General features: G+C 43.0%; 2 protein-coding genes across 7 annotated transcripts in view; both read left to right on the plus strand.

The window, feature by feature from the left end:
* Positions 1-460: 460 nt before the first annotated feature.
* ZNF655 (zinc finger protein 655) lies at positions 461-14,022 on the plus strand. Of its 5 annotated transcripts, none has more exons than XM_082669905.1 (6): positions 461-533; positions 1,499-1,661; positions 2,874-2,959; positions 3,356-3,482; positions 9,431-9,535; positions 10,041-14,022. In XM_082669905.1, exons 2-6 carry the CDS (start codon positions 1,526-1,528, stop codon positions 11,432-11,434), a joined length of 1,848 nt encoding a protein of 615 aa, XP_082526031.1. In that variant the 5' UTR covers positions 461-533; positions 1,499-1,525; the 3' UTR covers positions 11,435-14,022. The 5 variants fall into 5 exon arrangements, with proteins under 5 accessions (XP_082526031.1, XP_082526030.1, XP_082526033.1 ...); XM_082669904.1 differs by lacking the exon at positions 461-533 and adding an exon at positions 554-749; XM_082669907.1 differs by lacking the exons at positions 461-533; positions 9,431-9,535; positions 10,041-14,022 and adding exons at positions 554-749; positions 4,478-5,400.
* A 3,016-nt stretch (positions 14,023-17,038) lies between these two features.
* TMEM225B (transmembrane protein 225B) overlaps positions 17,039-18,921 on the plus strand; it is a 28,943-nt gene continuing 27,060 nt past the window's right edge. Inside the window, exons 1-2 of one of the 2 annotated variants that reach the window (XM_082669992.1) lie at positions 17,039-17,135; positions 17,375-17,536. In XM_082669992.1, coding sequence (XP_082526118.1) covers positions 17,461-17,536 — 76 coding nt within the window. In that variant the 5' untranslated portion in view covers positions 17,039-17,135; positions 17,375-17,460. Of the gene's footprint in view, positions 17,136-17,374; positions 17,537-18,921 lie in introns of those variants that run through there. The other variant, XM_082669993.1, reaches the window with a different exon arrangement.

Consider the following 18,921-nt stretch of genomic DNA (forward strand, 5'->3'; position numbering starts at 1 on the left):
TAACCGAAGCGCCTTCAACCCTGGCTGTAATCAGCGTATTTTGTACCCCTGTGCTAGTTCCCGAACGGCTGACTCATGGAGGTCGGACCACTAGGTTGGATATTTCGTCCTCATCCCCGACACGCACCCCCGCGGAAGAGCCACCACCCCGTGGGGAGTCTCGAAGGTTGGCTGCAGCCAGGGAAGGGAGAGCGGGGCCGCCTTCCCAAGTCCGGGGCTGTCGCGGTCACTACCGATGTACCGGCTACAGAGCGGCCAGCGGGGGTCAGCAGGGAGGGTGAGACCGGCAGAAGGACGTGGATGGAAAAGCCTCACAAACAAGACTTAGCGACTGACACCCGCTTATCAGGGGCCCGCATCCGGGGCCCTCATCCGGGGCCCGCCCTGCCCCCAGCCATCGGACTCCGCCTCCGGAAGTACCACAGAGAAGCGCCGGCCTCCGAGCAGCCTAGAGCGACCCCCGAAAGGCTGTGGTGGCCCCGTGAGCCAGGGTGTCCGCTACCGGACGGCTGACCGGCCCGCCCCTCCGCTTGGTGAGTCCCCGGAAGGCGTTCTGGGGTCGCGGTGGGTTGGCTCCTTGTTTAGCCTCCCGGGGAGGAGGAGTCTCTCGTCCCCGGCTGACTGCGGTTCCCGTCCCCAGGGGCGCGCGGGGCCGGGGTGCGAGGGCCCGTGTCTCTTCAGTCAGGGTTCGCCCCGACACCCCGCGGACGGAGGGCCCCGCCGTCAGGACCCGGTGACCGTGCCCTGCTGTGAGCTGGGTTTCTGGGGCCCGCTTCGCCCTTTTGGGACCGTGTCTTGACCTAGCAGGGAAGTGGGAGGAGGGCAGCGCCGGGCGAGGCCTTCTGAGGGCCGGGCGCGAGGGCCCTTTCTGAGGGTGTGGAAAGGGGACGGAGCGCTGCCGCGTCCTTGGGTGTGAAGGACAACCAGTCAGACCTGTTAGAGTCGCAGCCCTTCCCTGGCTTACTGTCAGGATTGTGGGAAGGGCCTTGCCACCTAGTCTGAGTTATCGAAGGGTCTGACCCCCCAGAGTGGAACTTGGTTATCAGTTGAGGCCATTCAGTAATTCAGAGGGGGCTGACAGTGTTTACCAAAAAATTCGTAGGGGCCTGCTTTTAAAAAATTACGAGTATCGGAACTAGTGTGTTTCTCTGGGTGCATACCTGAACCTTGAAAGAAGTTTGTAAATGTCAAGTATTTTCAATTTACACAGAAAATTTTAGGCTCTTAAATTGTGTTTCCTTGATTAAAAAAAATTCCACAAATTCTGGATTAGTGGAGTTCAAATAAACTGCATACTTGGACCATATGACTTGGTTCTTAAATATCTGAACGTGAATAATGTCCATTTTTCTTCCTGCTGTTTATTTTAGGTGTTTAATCATCATTAACTATTTTCATTGTGTCTACAGTGTGCAAGATATTTTGCTAAGTCCTGAGAATGTAAAATGATGGGTTGTTTTAACTTGTTACAATAATTTCTCCTAATCTCACCCCGCAGTGATGGTCATCGTCCTCCAGAACAGGGATGGAGGAAATATCGGCCCAGGAAGCAGCAGGATCTCCAAGGGTCCAGTTTCAGCCTTTGGAGACCCACTCTGAGGGTCTGTCCCGAGAGCCTCAGTTCGTGCAGGACACCGACATGGAACAGGGACTCACTGGGGGTAAGGCAGAGAGACCACTTCCATCCAGGAGAATGGGAGTGCAGAGGGGCTCCTGGGCCTGGTATGAGAGAGGCCAGGGATTTCAATGAGAGATTGCTCCCTAGAGGGAGATCTTGAAGGGGAGGCACAGACGCAACTCAGTCCAGTCCTGATCTCGGCCCTTCTGTTGAGGTCAGCCTGTCCTTTAATAGGCCGAGTGGTCTTCGCTCACTCTGCTCTGGCTGTTTCTCCTTCATGCAACTTTCACTTCATCACAGTTACCACATTCAGAATAATTTCTAAGAAATGCTGCTTTTGCCGCACCTTACCGCCCGTGCCTTGCTTTCACTTCCTCTTAGATTTAGGGCCTGTCCCTCCCCCTGTTCCCTTAACTTAGTTTCTTCCCTCCTTGACCTTTTGTGCTTTGCCAGCTGCCATTCTGTTGCAACTGCAGTGTTCGTGACTAATCTAATTTTGATCAAGAAAACAACCATCTAATTCCTTGGTTGAGCCCAATGTATACATATCACATATTGACCGTAAAATAACAATGTATACATATCACATGTTGACCACAAAATAACATTTTTATGTATTATAGAGAGAGGTTGATCTCTCTTGTACTGCCTTTGTCTTGTATGAAGTTTGTATGAGATCACTTGTGCCGACTGCAGTGCCTGAAATAACTTGTGTGTCAGGAACACCAGCTGAGTGCCATGGTGCGTAGAGTGCTGTGGAGCATTGTGAGAGTGTGGAAAGGAGTATGAGGAAACAGATGACCACTCCTTATTCTAGAGGGCCTTACACACTGGTTGCAGAGACAGTGCCCAGTCTCAAAAGAAAGGCTTAATGAAGTTTACAGAACAGTGTCTGGGAGAGGGTCAAAAGTCTACTAAATAACTGTGGCTCTGGATGAGCCACTGCAAATCTTTATGCTTTGCTTTGCCCATTTGCAAAACAGGTAACAGTGCTTACCCTTCTGTTAGAGGTATGTCATGTCATGGAATAATGTACAATATGAGATTTCATAATAAAATCCTGTATCACGGGTCTAAGCATGTGTAAGGAGGGCATGCAGGTGCTGAGAAGGTGCAGAACATGGTCAATACCCGATAAACGTTCGTTGGTTTTACCGTAATGTTGATGTGAGTAAGGGTCCCACTGACTCTCTCTTGCGTAAGGGAGCCCTGGGGAAGGGCTGCTCTCACTCTTGGCTCCTTTCTCCTCCCTCAGCTCCACCTGTCCCCCAGGTGCCTGCTCTTCCCCACGAGGGAAGCCCAGGAGACCAGGCAGCTGCGCTCCTAACAGCCAGGTACCAGGTGAGCTGAGGAACCCTCTGCTTTTCCTCAGGGACTATTGCTGCTGATTGAGTGTGGTCCTTTCCTCATCCCATCCATAAACCTTTCCTGAATTTTTTTTTTTTTAATAGCAGACCCCAGGTTGGGTGCTGATCATCTTCAGAGACCTGGACTTCACAGAAACCACCTTTCCATCTCCCCAATACCACCAGCAAACACTTCCTTTATCCTTGGTGCTGTCATGGGCGCTTATTAGATGTTAAAGGGTTGTGGAACCTATTCCCTAGATTCTACTCTGTTCTCCCTCCTTTCCACCATAAATGCACCCTGCAGACCCTCTGTATCATCTCCTTCATTCTCTGGCCATGATGCTGTGGTGGCCTCCTTCCCCAGAGCAGCCAGGCTGTGTTATTTCAGGAGTTTGTGACATTCGAGGATGTGGCTGTGCACCTTACTCGAGAGGAATGGGGATGCCTGGACCCTGTTCAGAGGGCTCTCTACAGAGAAGTGATGTTAGAGAATTATGGGAACCTGGTCTCACTGGGTAAGGATTGCCTTTCTTATTATTCAGTTTACCGCTTAGGATTTCTTTACTTCCTTGTTTTTGAGTAGGTGTGAGGTCTCTGAGTGTGGCTCAGATCCCTGGCCATAGAACCTCCGATTCCTCCTTCTTTAAGGTTGTCTCCTCTGGGAGTGGGTTTCCTTCGGGGGTTTCAGGAGGAGACATTCTACTCCTTAACCTCAGTTAATGTTTCTTGCTTTTGTGGGGCATCTGTTCCCTGTTGGAAAAGGGAAACTTGCTGGTGCTTTGCAAGTTCTCACTTTCCCTATCTTTTCCTTTTTTATGAGAGAGACTCTAGGGCCTCCCAACCCACAACCAGACACTTTCCTACCTGGTAATTCAGTGCCCCTGTATCTGAGAGTTTCCCATTTTTCTCAGAAGAAGAAATGCCTTTTTTTTTTTAAGATAGGCTAACGTCTTTGTTGAATAATCCCTCACCTCTTAAGATCCCTAAATTCATCTGCAAGTAGGCAGAATTTGAGAGACTTGATTTCAAGGCATGACTCACTGCGAGTACATTTCAGTGAGTCACCCAGAAGGTAATGCTGCGTAACCTCACCCGAGCTGCAGAAGTCTCAGACTTAGACCGAGTCTCTCCTTTGTCATTTGGATGGTGCAGTTGGCAGCTGAGATTAGACAACCTGTGGTGTTGTAGAGAAGGATCCGTGGGAGTTGTCGGCATCCCCCTCGGTGTGAGCATTGCTCCTCTTTCTTTTTTTGCCTGTCTCTGCTGCTCTTTTCTTTGTTATGTATGTATGTACTTAATCATACTTTTTCTTTTCTCTTTCTCTCCCTCTCTCTCTCTTCTTTTTTTTTAACTCTTTTTTGCTTTGCCTGTGCTGGTGGCATCCAGGGTGTTGTTTTGTCTCCTTGATTACACTCAGGATTAAAGAGGTCTTCTTATCTGTGGGGAGGCAGCCTGCCCACTGGGAAGGTTTTTAGTATGTTTTCCATTGCTGGCTCTTTGATCTTCGTAGGCATACTTCTCCGCCTTCCCACCACCCGGATTCATAGTGTGAATTCCTGCCCGGCCCTGAGTCATACCCAGGCAAGTGCTTTCTCTGGAGAAACACTTGCAGTCCTTTCAGCAGGAATCTCCAAGAGATGGCCCAGGTATCGGCTTCCCATCGATAGTGCTCGTCCCCGCTCGGAAACTCCTTTTCCACGGTTATGAGATATTACACTTGATTGATGGAGTAGATGCTTCTCAGGATGCCACCACTATGTAAAATTGCAGCTCCTCAGATGACCTTTGATAAATTTCAAAGGGCCAAGGAAGCCCTCCGTTGCAACCAGAATTTTGAACCCTGAATTCTGAGCTCAATCAGAAGCCATGGTTGGTGGTCATCGACTTGTGTTCTCAGAAACCACAAAGTTCGACTCCAGCTCTTCGGTTATGATCTTTTCATGTTATTTTAGACTGTGGAACATACACTGTGTGCCCCTCCTTTTCTGTAGTGAACATGACCTGCCCCTTCTGTTGCCTAAATCTCCTGAGACCCCTGGGCCTTTCTAACGTTCTAGTCTTTTGCTTCCTTTAAATCCCTGTGGCCCCCTCCAGGGTCCTGCCTTTGTCCCGTTTTTTCTTTGTGGGGCTGTACAGATTGATGCGTTTATATGACCTTTCCTGGTCAAGTGTTCCTTAGCCTTTCCTCAATGGAATGGAAAGGCTGTCTTTCCTTCAGGCTGTCAAATTGAATGTATATTCAACAACTTGTAAATTGTAAAGTGATATGTAATTGTAAATTACTGTTAATATCTAATAATTACATAATTTCCAACAGTTAACCTGTCTACTTTTTGGAGTAAAGAAACTTCTTAGTAGTTCAATCAGCCTAACAGCACAGCATACTGTTAGACTGAATTTTATCCCATTTCCTCTGTCATCTCTGCACATACACAGGACACGTATGCACAGTCACACATGCTGGGCACAATTACGTAAAAGAAGCCCTCCTACTCAACTTGTTTTTGTGACCAAGTCAGCAGCCTCTCCTTAGTAATTATTTTTTACAATCTTTAGGAAGTAATTTTCATATTGGGGGTTCAGCAAACTCCACTTGAAATTGAAGTTTATACACTTAGTTAACTTAGCTTAATGTTTTGTGTTGTAAAATAAGGACTTTATAATTCAGTCTCTGATTTAGCAGCCCTGTTTTCCAGTTCATACCTTTTTCCCATGATAGTAGCTCTGAGTTGTATTTGTCACAGATATCAGAACTTTGGTCTTTTGGTTAAGTGCTTCCACTACACAATAATAAATATACAGAGTATGAACAGAGTAAATGAATAAAAAAGTAGGTAAAAATTTTCATTACCACATCTAAAAAGAAGCATATACTGTTGCCAGTGAGTGAATTACTGGCTTGGGGGTCATACCCAAAGGGAAGTCGTCTGTGACTTAGTGCTGGAGATTAATAAGACTGGGAAAAAAGCTTGGATTACAATTCACATGGGGCAGTGTGGCAGGTGCCCTGTTAGGTGACAGCATTAGAAAGCTGCTTCCCAGAACTCTACTGGATGATGAGTGAGCTGATAAATCAGGAATGTTTGGCACATACCCTTTGCTTTTTGAAGTTGATGTCGTGAGGGCAAAAATGATTTTGTATAGAATGTCTTTCACTACCACAGTTGTTCACTACTACTTAACATATCTCATTTAATCCTTACCATAACCCTGTGAGCAGGTATTATTCTGTTTTATACCCGAGGCTAAGAGGAGTTAAGTGATCCATCCAGGGACAAAGCTAGGCTATGGACTCTGATCTGACTCTGAAGCCCACGCTTTTTCACTGTTTTGTGCCTTAGGACAGTTAGTCCAACCACATATAGTGTTTTTTTATATTTTTATGGCTCTGTACTATGATGGTAATTTAAAATGGACAGACAGGCATGAGGTTATACAGTTTGGGAGCAGAAAGGGCATGGATTCAAGAAAAAGTAAAATTGTTAGAGGATACATTCCATTATAATAGGTATCTACACAGGAACAATATAGCTAAGGAGAGATTTTATTTGTGTGTTTATTAAGGACCAGGAAGAAAAGCATGCAGCTTTTAGATGGCTAAAATCTTAGCACAGCACTGGTATAGGCAACAAACAATGAGGTAAATTTTAAATGTTATTTTTAAAGATCAGATTAAGTTAAAAATAAATCTAATTAGAAAACTGTCAAGGTTTCAATTTTAAAAATCAAAATGTTTTAATAAAAAATTAATTTTAGATAGGAAAAATTTCAAATTTCGATAGGAAAAATACATATTTTGAAAGCGTAGATTTTTGACTTAAATCTAGGAAAAAGGCATTCAGGCCAGTGGTGAGAAAACCTGCTTTAATGCTTTCTGTGACCCTTAGTATAGATTGGAAAGAATGTTAACTGTGGGTTCCATTTACCATCTGTGACTGAGCAGATATTTAAACCGATTATAATGACATTTCCATCTGTAAAACAAAAAATAATGTCTGCTTCCTGGGTTGTGTCAAGGCTTAAATCAGGTTATGTGCATAAGCACCTGGCTTGTGCTGGTTACTTACCAGCACATGTTCTTTCCGAAGGGGCAGCAAGTGGGAGCTATGGACCAGATTTCTTAATACAGACAAAGATTTCAGGAGAGTGTTCAAATTGTTTGTTCATAATGGAATTTTCTCAGATTGAATGTTGCTCAGGCTGTGCCTATTACGAAGAGATTTTCATTCCTTTGACACTAAATGTTCTCTCAGGTCCCTTTTAATTAAACGTCATGATTCTAAATCTGTTGGATCCTGTCTCTCCGTGTATTGTTCTAATTACTGTTTCTCTGTTCTTTTTATTATTTTCACCTTTTGCTCCATTGTCACTATGTTGGTCTTCTGTTCTCTTTCTGTACATATTTAGAGGAAGGGATGGATTTCATTCACAATCATTATTTTTTACTAGTAGATTATTTAAAAGCCGGTTTCTGAAATAAGACTGTCTGTTTGAGCCCCAGCTTCACCAGTTATCATGACCTTGGGCAACGTTCTTAACCTCTCTGAATCTTAGTTTTCCCATTTGTAAAATTGGTACAGTAATAATTCCTATCTCATGAAGGTATGGTGAGTATTAAGTGAGTAAAAGCTTATAAAGCTCTTGGTGTGGTACTTTGCACCTACCAAATGTTTAGTGAATCTTAGCTTAATATTTTGATAATACAAGTGACTTTAAGTCTGTATCTTGAATCCCTTTCTCTCTTCTAAACTGCAGTCTTGTATCTCTAACTGCCTGCTAGGCATTCTCTATACCTTCCTACATTACCTTAAACATGTGTCTAAAATCAAACCCCTAATCCAACAAGAAGATGATCTTTTTTGTTGTGTGTAAGTGATTTAAGTGTAGATATAGAGTAACCAAAATTAATTTCAATTTTCAAATACCTAGAAACACCTTAATAAATATCTGTCAAAAGTTGCGAATTATGTTATCAGAATTCTGAGCAGAGTAGTTGCTGTGTCATGTCATACTAACTTTTTTTAAACTTGCAAAACTATTTCATTTGACATGGAGGACCTTAACTAAAATGTGTCCAAAAAGAGAATTGACTCTATGCCCAACAGGAATTCAGAAACACAGTAAATGCCTTTTTTATATCTGTTCTGATCTCCCTGCTCTTAAGCTGTCATGTGGAATCCCATAGGACAACTATTGGTTTATCATACTTTTCAGGCCCAGAGCCCTTTTTAAAACATTGATTATCTGTTGACACTTGGGCACAAAATTGGCACTCAATGAGTAGCTTTTAAATAAATGAATGAAAAGAAGTGCAAGATACAAGGTACATGGTCCCTGTTATCAAAGAGTTTATAAATCAGGTAGGGATGATAATACCTGAAAACAATTTAAAAAAATCTGTAAACTTCATTATATAGAGACATGTCAGGATAAGAAGAACACATAATACAGTTTGTAGACATTCAGTAAGTGCAGAGAAAGGCTTTTGGAGATGAGGGGCTTGAGCTAGACCTTGTATGTGTGCTACTAGAAGCTTTATGGGCTGAATACGTGTAAAAACTGCCCCTTTGATACTGTAATAGTTCTGCCCCACCTCAGAAGCAGACTGCCTCTTGCTTTTGCTTTAAAAGAGATGAGATAAAAAAAAAATAAAATAAAAAAATAAAAGAGATGAGATCCTAGCAGTCCATTATGCAAGCCAGAGAAAGACCATTTTGTGTGAAAATGCACTTTTATTGCATCTTCCTCACTGTATCATATTAGTGTAAGTTATTTATATCTGTCTCTGCAGTTAGAGTGTAAGGTCCTTGAGGGGATGGACCTTATCTGCTTGGGCTCTTTATCTCATACATACTTTGCATATAGGAGGCACTCCATAAATGTTTGTTGAATAAACAAGAGTATAAGCTCCTAAGGGGTAAGGATGTGTCATATTATTTGTTTCCTCATGTGCCCTGAAATGAATTGTTTCTTGAGATTGGTCCTTGGAATATTTTTTCAGCCTTCACTGATTCTATTGCTACAGTTTAGCTCACCGCACAACAGGTGCTTGAGAATTCACCTTTCTCCAGTCCAGCAGAGTTATATTTTGATGACCTCCATTTTGACCAGGTCTAATACTTGTAGGCCAGGTCTAATACAAAGAGTAATCTGTAGGCAACAGATGAGGAGTGATAATGATAATTTCTGTGAAGACAGGTACACACTCACGCCACATTCCCTGAGTGTGTGTAAATGAATACTTATGCTCCCAAAAGTCATCAACTTGCCCCTCAGCATACCTCTTTCTAGAGCACAAATATGAACTCCTTGTAGAAGGTCTTTGGCCTTCTCACTCTCCAGGCCTTCCTAATGTCTTCTAAGAATTTACTTTCTTTCTCCATTAGCCATTATTAAGAGAAAAAGTGGCTGGTGTAGTATCTGGGGATAAATTGCCACATCCCATTTCCTTCTCTGTGAGCAGGATTTCCAATTTCCAAGCCTGATGGGATCTCCCAGCTGGAACAAGATCTACAGGTCTTTGATCTGGAAACTAAGAATAGAGAAGTCTTAAGAGATGACTGCTCAGGTGAGTAAGGCAGAATCAATCAGATAAATTAGTAGGGAAGTAAAGTCTAGTTGTTGAGCCAAGCTGTAGTTGCTTTGGCAGTCAATGAAGAGCTCTGTCTGTATCCCAGAACGGAGAGCTCTTTCCTTTTCCGTTCAGTTTTGATGAACTCTTACTTTGTCCCTTATCCATAAGTTGTACTAGGTCCCTATTCAAGTTGCTTATCTATGATTCTGTTGAACTAGTTCCCTGTTATCTCCATTGAAACACCTTAATTGGTTATCTTCTTACTCTGCTGAACCTGCCCTCTATTTCTCCCACACCTTGGACCACTTGGATCCTACCTCACTGCTCCTATTCATGCCCTTGCATCTGCTGTTGAGATTTTGTTCCTGTGTTTCAGAGTAAATAAACTTCTCTTACCCTGGTAGATTGTAGATTATTTAGTTTTCTCTTCTCTAAGTTTTGTTTTTCTAAGCACAGGGTACAGATTACATTTGCATTTTCTATTTATATATTGAATCAGATGGAGAGACCAGAGAAGAAAACAAGCTGTTGATTCCTAAGCAGAAAATTCCAGAAGAAGTACATTCATACAAAGTGAGAGTAGGAAGACTCAAAAAGGATATTGCCCAAGTTCCTGAGACTAGAGAAGTGTATAAGACTGAGGACAGATTAGAAAGGCTTCAGGAAATCTTAAGGAAATTTCTCTTCCTGGAGAGAGAGTTTAGGCAAATAACAATCAGTAAGAAAACCTTCACCAGTGAGAAGAACAGTGAATGTAATGAACCTGAAAAAAGCTTCAGTCTGGACTCAACTCTTGATGCAGATCAGAGAGTTCTTAGAATACAGAATGTTGATGACATTGATAAGTATGACATGAGCCTCAACCAGAATTCAGCTGGTAGACATGAGCAAATAAATCTAACACAGGATTTTCAGAGTAATGAGTATAAGGAAAGTTTAATGGAACTCTCCCACCTTAATAAATGGGAGAGCATTCCTGCCACTGAGAAATCCTATAAATGTGATGCATGTGAGAAAATCTTCCATCAGAGCTCAGCCCTTTCTAGACATCAGAGAATTCATACTAGGGAGAAACCCTACAAATGTAAAGAATGTGAAAAATCTTTCAGTCAGAGTTCAAGTCTTAGTCGACATAAAAGAATACACGCTAGAGAGAAACCCTATAAATGTGAAGCATCTGATAAATCCTGTGAGGCGTCTGACAAATCCTGTAGTCAGAGCTCAGACATAATTCAGCATAAGAGGATTCACACTAGAGCAAAATCTTATAAATGTAGCAGTTGTGAAAGAGTCTTCAGTCGTAGTGTACACCTCACTCAACATCAGAGAGTTCACAGAGAGATGCCTTGTAAGTGTACTGTGTGTGGCAGTGACTTCTGTCATACCTCACACTTAGCTGAACATCAGAAGGTCCATTGTGAAGAGAAGTCCTATGAATACAACGAATGTGGGTTGACCTTTATTAAGCATCAAGGAATTCGTCTCAGAGAAAAGCCCCATACATGTAATGAATGTGGAAAAGACTTCAGATTGAATTCCCATCTTATTCAGCATCAAAGAATTCACACAGGAGAGAAACCACATGAATGTAATGAATGTGGAAAAGCTTTCAGCCAAACCTCATGCCTTATTCAGCATCACAAAATTCATAGGAAAGAGAAATCCTATGAGTGTAATGATTATCAGGATAATTTCAACCATAGCTCAGATCTTGTCCTGCAACAGGAAGTCCTCACCAGAGAAAAAGCCTTTGATTGTGATGTGTGGGAAAAGAACCTCAGTCAGAGAGCACACCTCGTCCACCATCAAGGAATTCATACCAAAGAGAAACCTTGTGAATGTAATGAATGTGGGGAGACATTTAGTCAAGTTCAGGCCTCATTCAGCATCTGAGAGTTCACACCAGTTCATGTGTGTCCTGAATGTGGTAAAGGATTTGGTCCCAGCTCAACCTTTGTTCATCATTGGGGAATTCACACCAGAGAGAAGCCTTCTGAATGTGACGAACGTTGGAAAGCTATTAGTCCGTGCTAAACTCTTTACACCTGCGAACCCATATCAATGAGAAAACCTACAAATACATTGAAGGTGGTAGATGCTTCATGCTATTTTCATACCTTAGTCACCATTGGAGAATTCATACTGGAATAAAATTCTATAAATGTGATGCATGTGAGAATATCTTCCATCAGAGCTCAGCCCTTTCTAGACATCAGAGAATTCATACTAGAGAGAAACTCTACATATGTAAAGAATGTGAAAAATCTTTCAGTCAGAATTCAAGTCTTAGTCGACATAAAAGAATACACACTAGAGAGAAACCCTATAAACGTGAAAAAGCCTTCAGTCAAAGAAACTACATGGTGAGCATCAAATTCATTTCATGCCGAATACCTATGAATGTAATAAATGTGTATGTGTGGGAGGATTCAGCCATATGCCAACCTTCATTCAGCAAAGAATTCATACCCAAGAGAAGTCATTTGGGTATATAGTAAATGACAAGTCTAGGAGTTCAAGTCTTTTTTCATCATCAGAATATCCACACCAGACAGGAATTTGATATAATGCAAGTGGAAACATTTAGCACCGTATTTCAGGCTTTATTCAACATCAAAATATTGAAGGGAAAATTATTATTTGCATATGAAATCGTTAATATATAGTCCCAGTCTTTTTCATTGCAGAAGAATCTAGTCAGAGGAGTGACTTGGTGAATGCAGTTCTGTTTTCTCGTGGCATTCTTTTATTTAATAGATGTTATAAGTAGGTATGTATGCTTTATTTATGGAACTCATTTAAGCTATTTTTATTTTTATTTTTATTTTTTTTTGTGGTACGCGGGCCTCTCACTGTTGTGGCCTCTCCCGTTGTGGAGCACAGGCTCCGGACGCACAGGCTCAGCAGCCATGGCTCATGGGCCCAGCCGCTCTGCGGCATGTGGGATCTTCCCGGACTGGGGCACGAACCCGTATCCCCTGCATCGGCAGGCGGACTCTCAACCGCTGTGCCACCAGGGAAGCCCCTAAGCTATTTTTATTTTAATGTGGCCTATAAACATTTTTATTTTTCCTGAAGTTGGTTCTTATTGTTCACAGCTTCCCTAAGATAAATTGATACACCAATGTTAAAACATGTCAACTTCTGGAAAGTTTCTCATTTAGCTTTTTCTACTGTTCTCAGTCAAAGTTCTCTCCAAAACAGACTCTTAGGCCTGCTGTTTTCTGAGGACCCTATTTCTTTCCAGCCATAACATTTGGATTCCTGTTGATTTCTCCATTCTCTTAAGCACCTTCAATGATGGTTTCCTAGTTTTAAGCTTTACACCAGCAGGTATGCCACCCCTACTTGCTTTTTTGGTGTCTTCTGTCCTAATGCAAATTATCTTCCTTTAAAAGAAATGGATTTACACACCCTGTCCATCCATGAGTATGAAGGATTCTGTTTCCCCTGAGTTTGTGGCAGGCAGCTAAACATTTTCAAGTGACACCCAAATTCTTAGCTGTGTTAGCATTCACAGCCTTCTAAAAGAGATGAAAAAGACCTTAGGAAGCCAACAAGACTGGTGGTAGCCTAGCTATATTCAGCGCCTATTCTGCATGTCTAAGTTCAGAATTATTTTATATATGTCCATTGAAGGCCAGCAGAATGCTCAAGTCTGCTTTTGATAGGGTAAAACGTAAAGAACATATACTAAAATCAGAGATGTTCGTAAGGGAATGCTGCCTTCCATCAAAGGTATTGCTGTTCTTGTGTAATATCTTTATAGTATATTTCAAGAATGGCAGATATGCCTGTAAAATCTAACCATTACAGTTTTTCATTTCCCGTTTTTAATTGTTTACACATCATCATATTTTTTGTATTTTACTAGAGTCTACAGGCCATATAAAATAACATTTTTTTTTGATTGATGAAACTGAGCACAGATGTTGGCTCCAGAGTTCAGTGTCACTGTCATAACACCTAGCAAGAGTTCATGATTCTTTAGATGATGTCAAAGCATTCTATTGCATTTTTCCATCTTAAGCGTCAACATATTTTGTGAATAAGACAGTGTTATTTAAAATTCTAGTCGTCGTTCCGGCGATTGAGGCTTTCATAATTCATATGTTAAAATATTCTCTAGGGATCCTTAACAAATATATAAAAATTCATTGCTTACTCTGTAAGCCTCTTATGGCTAATAACCTCTAGGGTAGTTCTACCACAGTATTTTACCTCTTAGCCATCAGCAAGCATAGGATCTCATCAGGGCACGGTAGGGACCTAAATGAATGATCTAAATGTAAAAGCATATGAAAAATGCATGTTTTCGTTTTCCTGTCTATGACCATATATACCCTACGAATAGAGAACACGGGTAATCACCTCCAGTGATTATGAAACAGAGGATTAAGTAATCTCTAAATAGCAGAAAATGTAAAAATCACATGTATGCATTTGGTTTAGGAATGTGCTTTTGTACTTCCACTTGAATAAAGGTGTGTTTGGTACTCTGAGAATCTGTTTCAAATAAAATCTGAAGTCCTCAGCCGAAGCATTTGGGAATCTTAGAATCACCTTCCTGGCTGCAACTCAGTTCCTTCTAGAAACCTGCTTTACAGCGGGAATAAATCACTCTCCTTCGTACAGGTACAAAGCTTGCTCTTCCACAGACCTCTGCAATAAAGTCAGTGTTTACAATTTAAAGGGTTATTCGGTTGGGATGCTGTTGGCACATTAAGGGTAAATAGTTTGAGGTTTCAGTAGAGCTGGGCAGAATGTGTTTTTTAAATAAAACACATTTTAAAAAATGAGAAACCAAAATAATCCTTGAGGGCAAGTAACTTGTCTCTTTAAACTTGCTGATATTTAATCGGTCCAGTATAGTTTGTGTTCTTAGTCTTTTTAGCCTTGAAGACAGGGGAGGGAAGAGAAGAAATCTAATAGTTGGAACACCTAATTTTATCTATCTGTCCACCTACCTACGTACACAGGTATATATATATGCACATATTCAAACAGTCCTCACAACAACTCTGCAAGGGAACCAGCTCCGTTTTACAGAGGAACTGAGGTGTAGAGAGGTTGAAAAACCTGTAGGGTCACACAGTAAGCTCAAAGTCAGGGCTGTTTGACTCCACAGCTTTCCATCATCGTGATGTTGGTATCGGACACATCCCAGAACCTAGAGAAGAGACGTTTTCTTTGATAGTTCTTTGTTCCCTGTTACACACCCAGTGATTCACCATTAGTTTGCAGCTGATCCTAAATGCTCCCAGAGCTCTCTGGGAAGCTGGGAGAAAATATCCCAGTATCTTTTGGGAGCTAGTTAGAACCCCCCTGCCCCACCCTTTGAAACAGGCTTGACAATTTTGACGACAGGCTACAGGTCAAATCTCCTGAATTCCCATCTTCTGCCAAGACACCCCCACTGCCATCACTAGATTTATATTTCCATTTCTCAATGACCCACATGCATTCTTAATTTTTCTGCCAACTAGGACTTACTAATGGATACATATTCTTACCAAGGTTTACTATCACCTCTGACTATATTATAGTGGTGGAGCAGAGTGGGGAATGGGAAAATCAAGTTTGGTTCCTAGGTTTTCGGCTTGAGCAAGAGTGGATCGGTAGACTAGAGATGGAGAGTGCTGAGAGTGGAGCAGGGAGAGTATTTTGGGCAAAAGAGAGCATGTCAGAAGGCCTGCAGAGGAAAGAGTATGGCATTTTCAAGTCAGTAATAAATGAGCTCTTTGGAGAATGCCTCACCTTAGGAAATAGTACGTGGGTAACTGAGGATTTGAGAACAAAGTTCAAAGGAAGCCCATAGGGTGTTGTCTCAGAAACGATGGAATTTCTCACATCCAAGTATGTAACATCTTACGTCCTTTCATTCATTCAGTAATACAGTTGGCAGGCAATATTTAGTGGAAGCCGGTGGATACAGTTAACCTAATCAAATGCATTAAACAATCCATTGAGTAAAGAAGACGAATGAGTCAAAGCGATGACTTTGGAATGAGACATACGTTTGAATTTTACTAGCTATATGACTTTGGACATTTTACTTAATTAGCCTTTCTAGTTTTCTTGTGTATACAGTGTGGTTGTTAATAGCATGAAAATTAAGTGAGGTAATGTAAAAGCTACTGGTCATATACTAAATGCCCAGAAGTTTTTAATGTAAATACTAATATAAAAAACGCTACAACGGAGGAGAGATACTTAGCATAAAATCTAAAAAAGAGGAAATCAACGAGCAAGCGTTTACCAGTGCAGGACTAGCATTGTTCAGGGAGGGACACCCTGAGCTAGGAGAACTTAAAATATGACTAGAGAAATCACTAGGCATTTGTGGTCTGTGTGGTAGGAACTGCCTCCTGACAGGCACTTCCTGCTGGAGTTGGCAAACTGACACGCCTCTAACATTCGTTATCATGCGGCATCAAGTCTTAATACTCCCTTCAAAATATGAGTGCATGAAGGAACCGATGTTAAATCCAAGACTTAAGAATGGTTTCAAATAGATGGTGCTCTGTACAAATCAACAAGAAAATACTGATTTTGGAATTATTTTGCTGCCTCATCCCACTCTTTAAGAAAATGGTTACCCTTTTATATTTGTATTTCATCCATGTTAATAAATTTACAACTTGGACGTAATTACGAACGTCTTTCCCGCAGTCGCTTATGTCCCGCAGACAGCATTTCCCCCGTCTTCCTCCACTGTCTCTCCGGAGTGTGGTTAGCCTCCAGGCCCTGGTTTGAACGGGCCAGGGTTGAAATCCTGCCTCTAGATTGCTCACTAGCTGTGCAGCTTCTGGTGTGTAAGATAGTAAAAAGTATAAACTTTGTGGGATTGTTGTGAGGGTTAATGAGATAATGTTCAGTTTCAGTGCCCCATAACTGGTAGCTGTTATGTTTGAGTTTAGCAGGAAAATCCTCTATCATGAACAGCTCGTTTCCTTATCCTTTTTTCCTGCTTCAGCATATCAGATACGCCTCTGCAAACCTGTACTCCAGGTGCAGTAGTTGTTTGGATCTTGATCCTATCTCTACGGCTTTTCTTCCTCTTTCAGCCCTTTGGTACCAGTACGTTCCTCCTTTTTGTTTATATGCTCCAGGCATAACTGGGAGGCTGAGTTGAAGCGACAAAGGGAGAGGAGGACAGGCTGGACAGAGGGCGTAGATAACAGGTTTTGGCCCAGCAGGGTCAGCGTGGCCTGTGATCTTGAAGAAGGCATGTGGAGATGGGTGGAGCAGAGCGGAGGAGGCAAATGGGGTGCACACGGGACACTGGGGATGAGAAAGAAGAGACAACCAATTTAGATCCTAAGTCCACTTGGGCGATGGAGGGCAAATAGAGAAATCTTTTCTGTCCTCCTTCAATCCCTTCTTGGGAAGGAGGACAAACGCCCAAGGAAGCCCCTCACCCGACTCCGCTCTGGACCCAGCTCCCCAGCGGCCCCTAGGGAACCCGCGATCGAGATTAGACCTCCGAGCTGCCTAGACGGGCCCCGGAAGTGCGCGCCGAGGAGCAGGCGTTTCTAGTCCCCCTGGAGGCCGAGGTCGCCGACGCCGCCGGAACGTGCGGCCGGCTGAGCGAGTGAGTGTTGCTGTTCGCCGCTGGGGCGGCGGGAGAGGGTCGGGCAGCGGGGATCCCGTGGGGTCGGGGTGGGGCTCGCTGCCGGCCGGCCGGGCGCTCCCCGCGGCGGGGTTCAGTCTGCCTGCAGGGAAGACGAGGCTTCCCCGACCGCCCCCAGGCCGGGAACCTCTCAGGAAGCGGCACCTACGGCACGGGCAGCTTTCCCTACATCTGTCCTCTTCTCGCTCTCTGTCCTGAAGTGACTGCCCGTTCCTTGGGTCGGGTTCTGAAGACCTTTTAGAGAAGATCCTGGCCTTGGAGCGGCACCGGGGACTGGACCCGGCCCATGGAGAAGCTGCCTGAGCAGACGTCCCCGGAGTCCCCGTGTCCGTCCCTCGAGCAGGAGCCTCGAAAGAGCAAGGGTGAGGAGAGCTGACCTAGCTGCTTTCTTTGTCTAAACTTTGTCCTTCCCACCGCGGCCTCAGATCAGATGGACACGATTAACCGTGCGCTTAGAATTACCCTGGTGCAAGACACTGATTTTTTTTTTAATCTAAAACTCTATTACATGTAAATAAAGCCTATCACTAATGTTTCCTCTCTTCATGTGTGGAGCAGACAGACCTGCAGACCTGCAGCAGCACTGTCCATAGCACTAAGTTTTGAGGATCTGTTATTCCAGCACGTGTTAACTTGCTTGTCCTTTGAGAGGCTCAGTAAACGTTGTGTGAATAAAAGAATGAATGAACCCAGCCAAGTGTGTCCTATACCCCAAGTACCAGGAAAAGAGTGGGCTTCTCCCCCGAACCTGCCTTTCTTCATTAGGGAAGATACATTTTCCACCCAGGATGTAAACTTCGAGAGGGTACCTTGCCTGTGGAGTACAGTAGACAGGCCAGACACCTGCTGATGGAAAATGAGGTTAAACTGTAAACATCAACATTTAAATTTCAATCTACCATCCCACCATTATCTCGTATATGCTTCGCCTTTAAAAAAAGGTGGATTTGGATTATTTAGTTGAGGGACAAAGGCTTAGATAATCCACATCATAGATTTTGAGATGGCTAAGGTTTGGAGGATTTTTCTTTCACATATTTAGCTTTCTAATTCTGTTTTAGGCTGATTTTTAACTCAGATATTCTATTGAGTTATTATTATAAGGTGCTGAGACTAAGTTGAAAGAAAACGTACCTCTGTTGCCCCCCCACCACCACACACCAGCTTAGAGTTGAGTTGGAATAGTTATCTGTGAGAGACTACAGGGCAATAAACAATGTGGACGTTCACCTATCAACTGGGTATTGGCCCAGGAGGCCTTAGAAAATCATATATTTGGCCTTGAAAGAATTTAGAGTAAGAAAAGAATCAGAGTTTAGGTAAGAGGGGATAGGCCCTTATCACAGGCTCCTCACTGCTAGTCTTTCTAAGGCCAAGTGCCTTAGTTGCCATCCTAAAATATTTATTTGTGTTAGTTCACAGTGCCCACTGCATTCAGTTCATTCTCTGTAACCTGGCATTCAGGGTCCTCTGCAGTGGGGTTTCAACCCAACTTTAAAGTCTTTATCTCAGTGTTCCCCCAGACAGACCCTGCAAGACTCGTGTGTCTGCACAAGGTAATGCTGAAAACACTTTGCACTATCCACCATTGTGCCTTTGTGTCCTTTTTTTGCGTCGCTGTCTCCTACATTCTCTGCCTACCCAAACCCCACACATCCCAGTGTCCCATGCTTGAAAGCTCAGTGCAGGGCAGCCTCCTCCATCAGGTTTCTGAAGCAGACTGGTGGCTGCCAGGAAGGAAACAAAC

Source organism: Grampus griseus (assembly GCF_964374135.1).
Source record: "Grampus griseus genome assembly, chromosome: 14".
NCBI classification, from domain to species: Eukaryota; Metazoa; Chordata; class Mammalia; order Artiodactyla; family Delphinidae; genus Grampus; species Grampus griseus.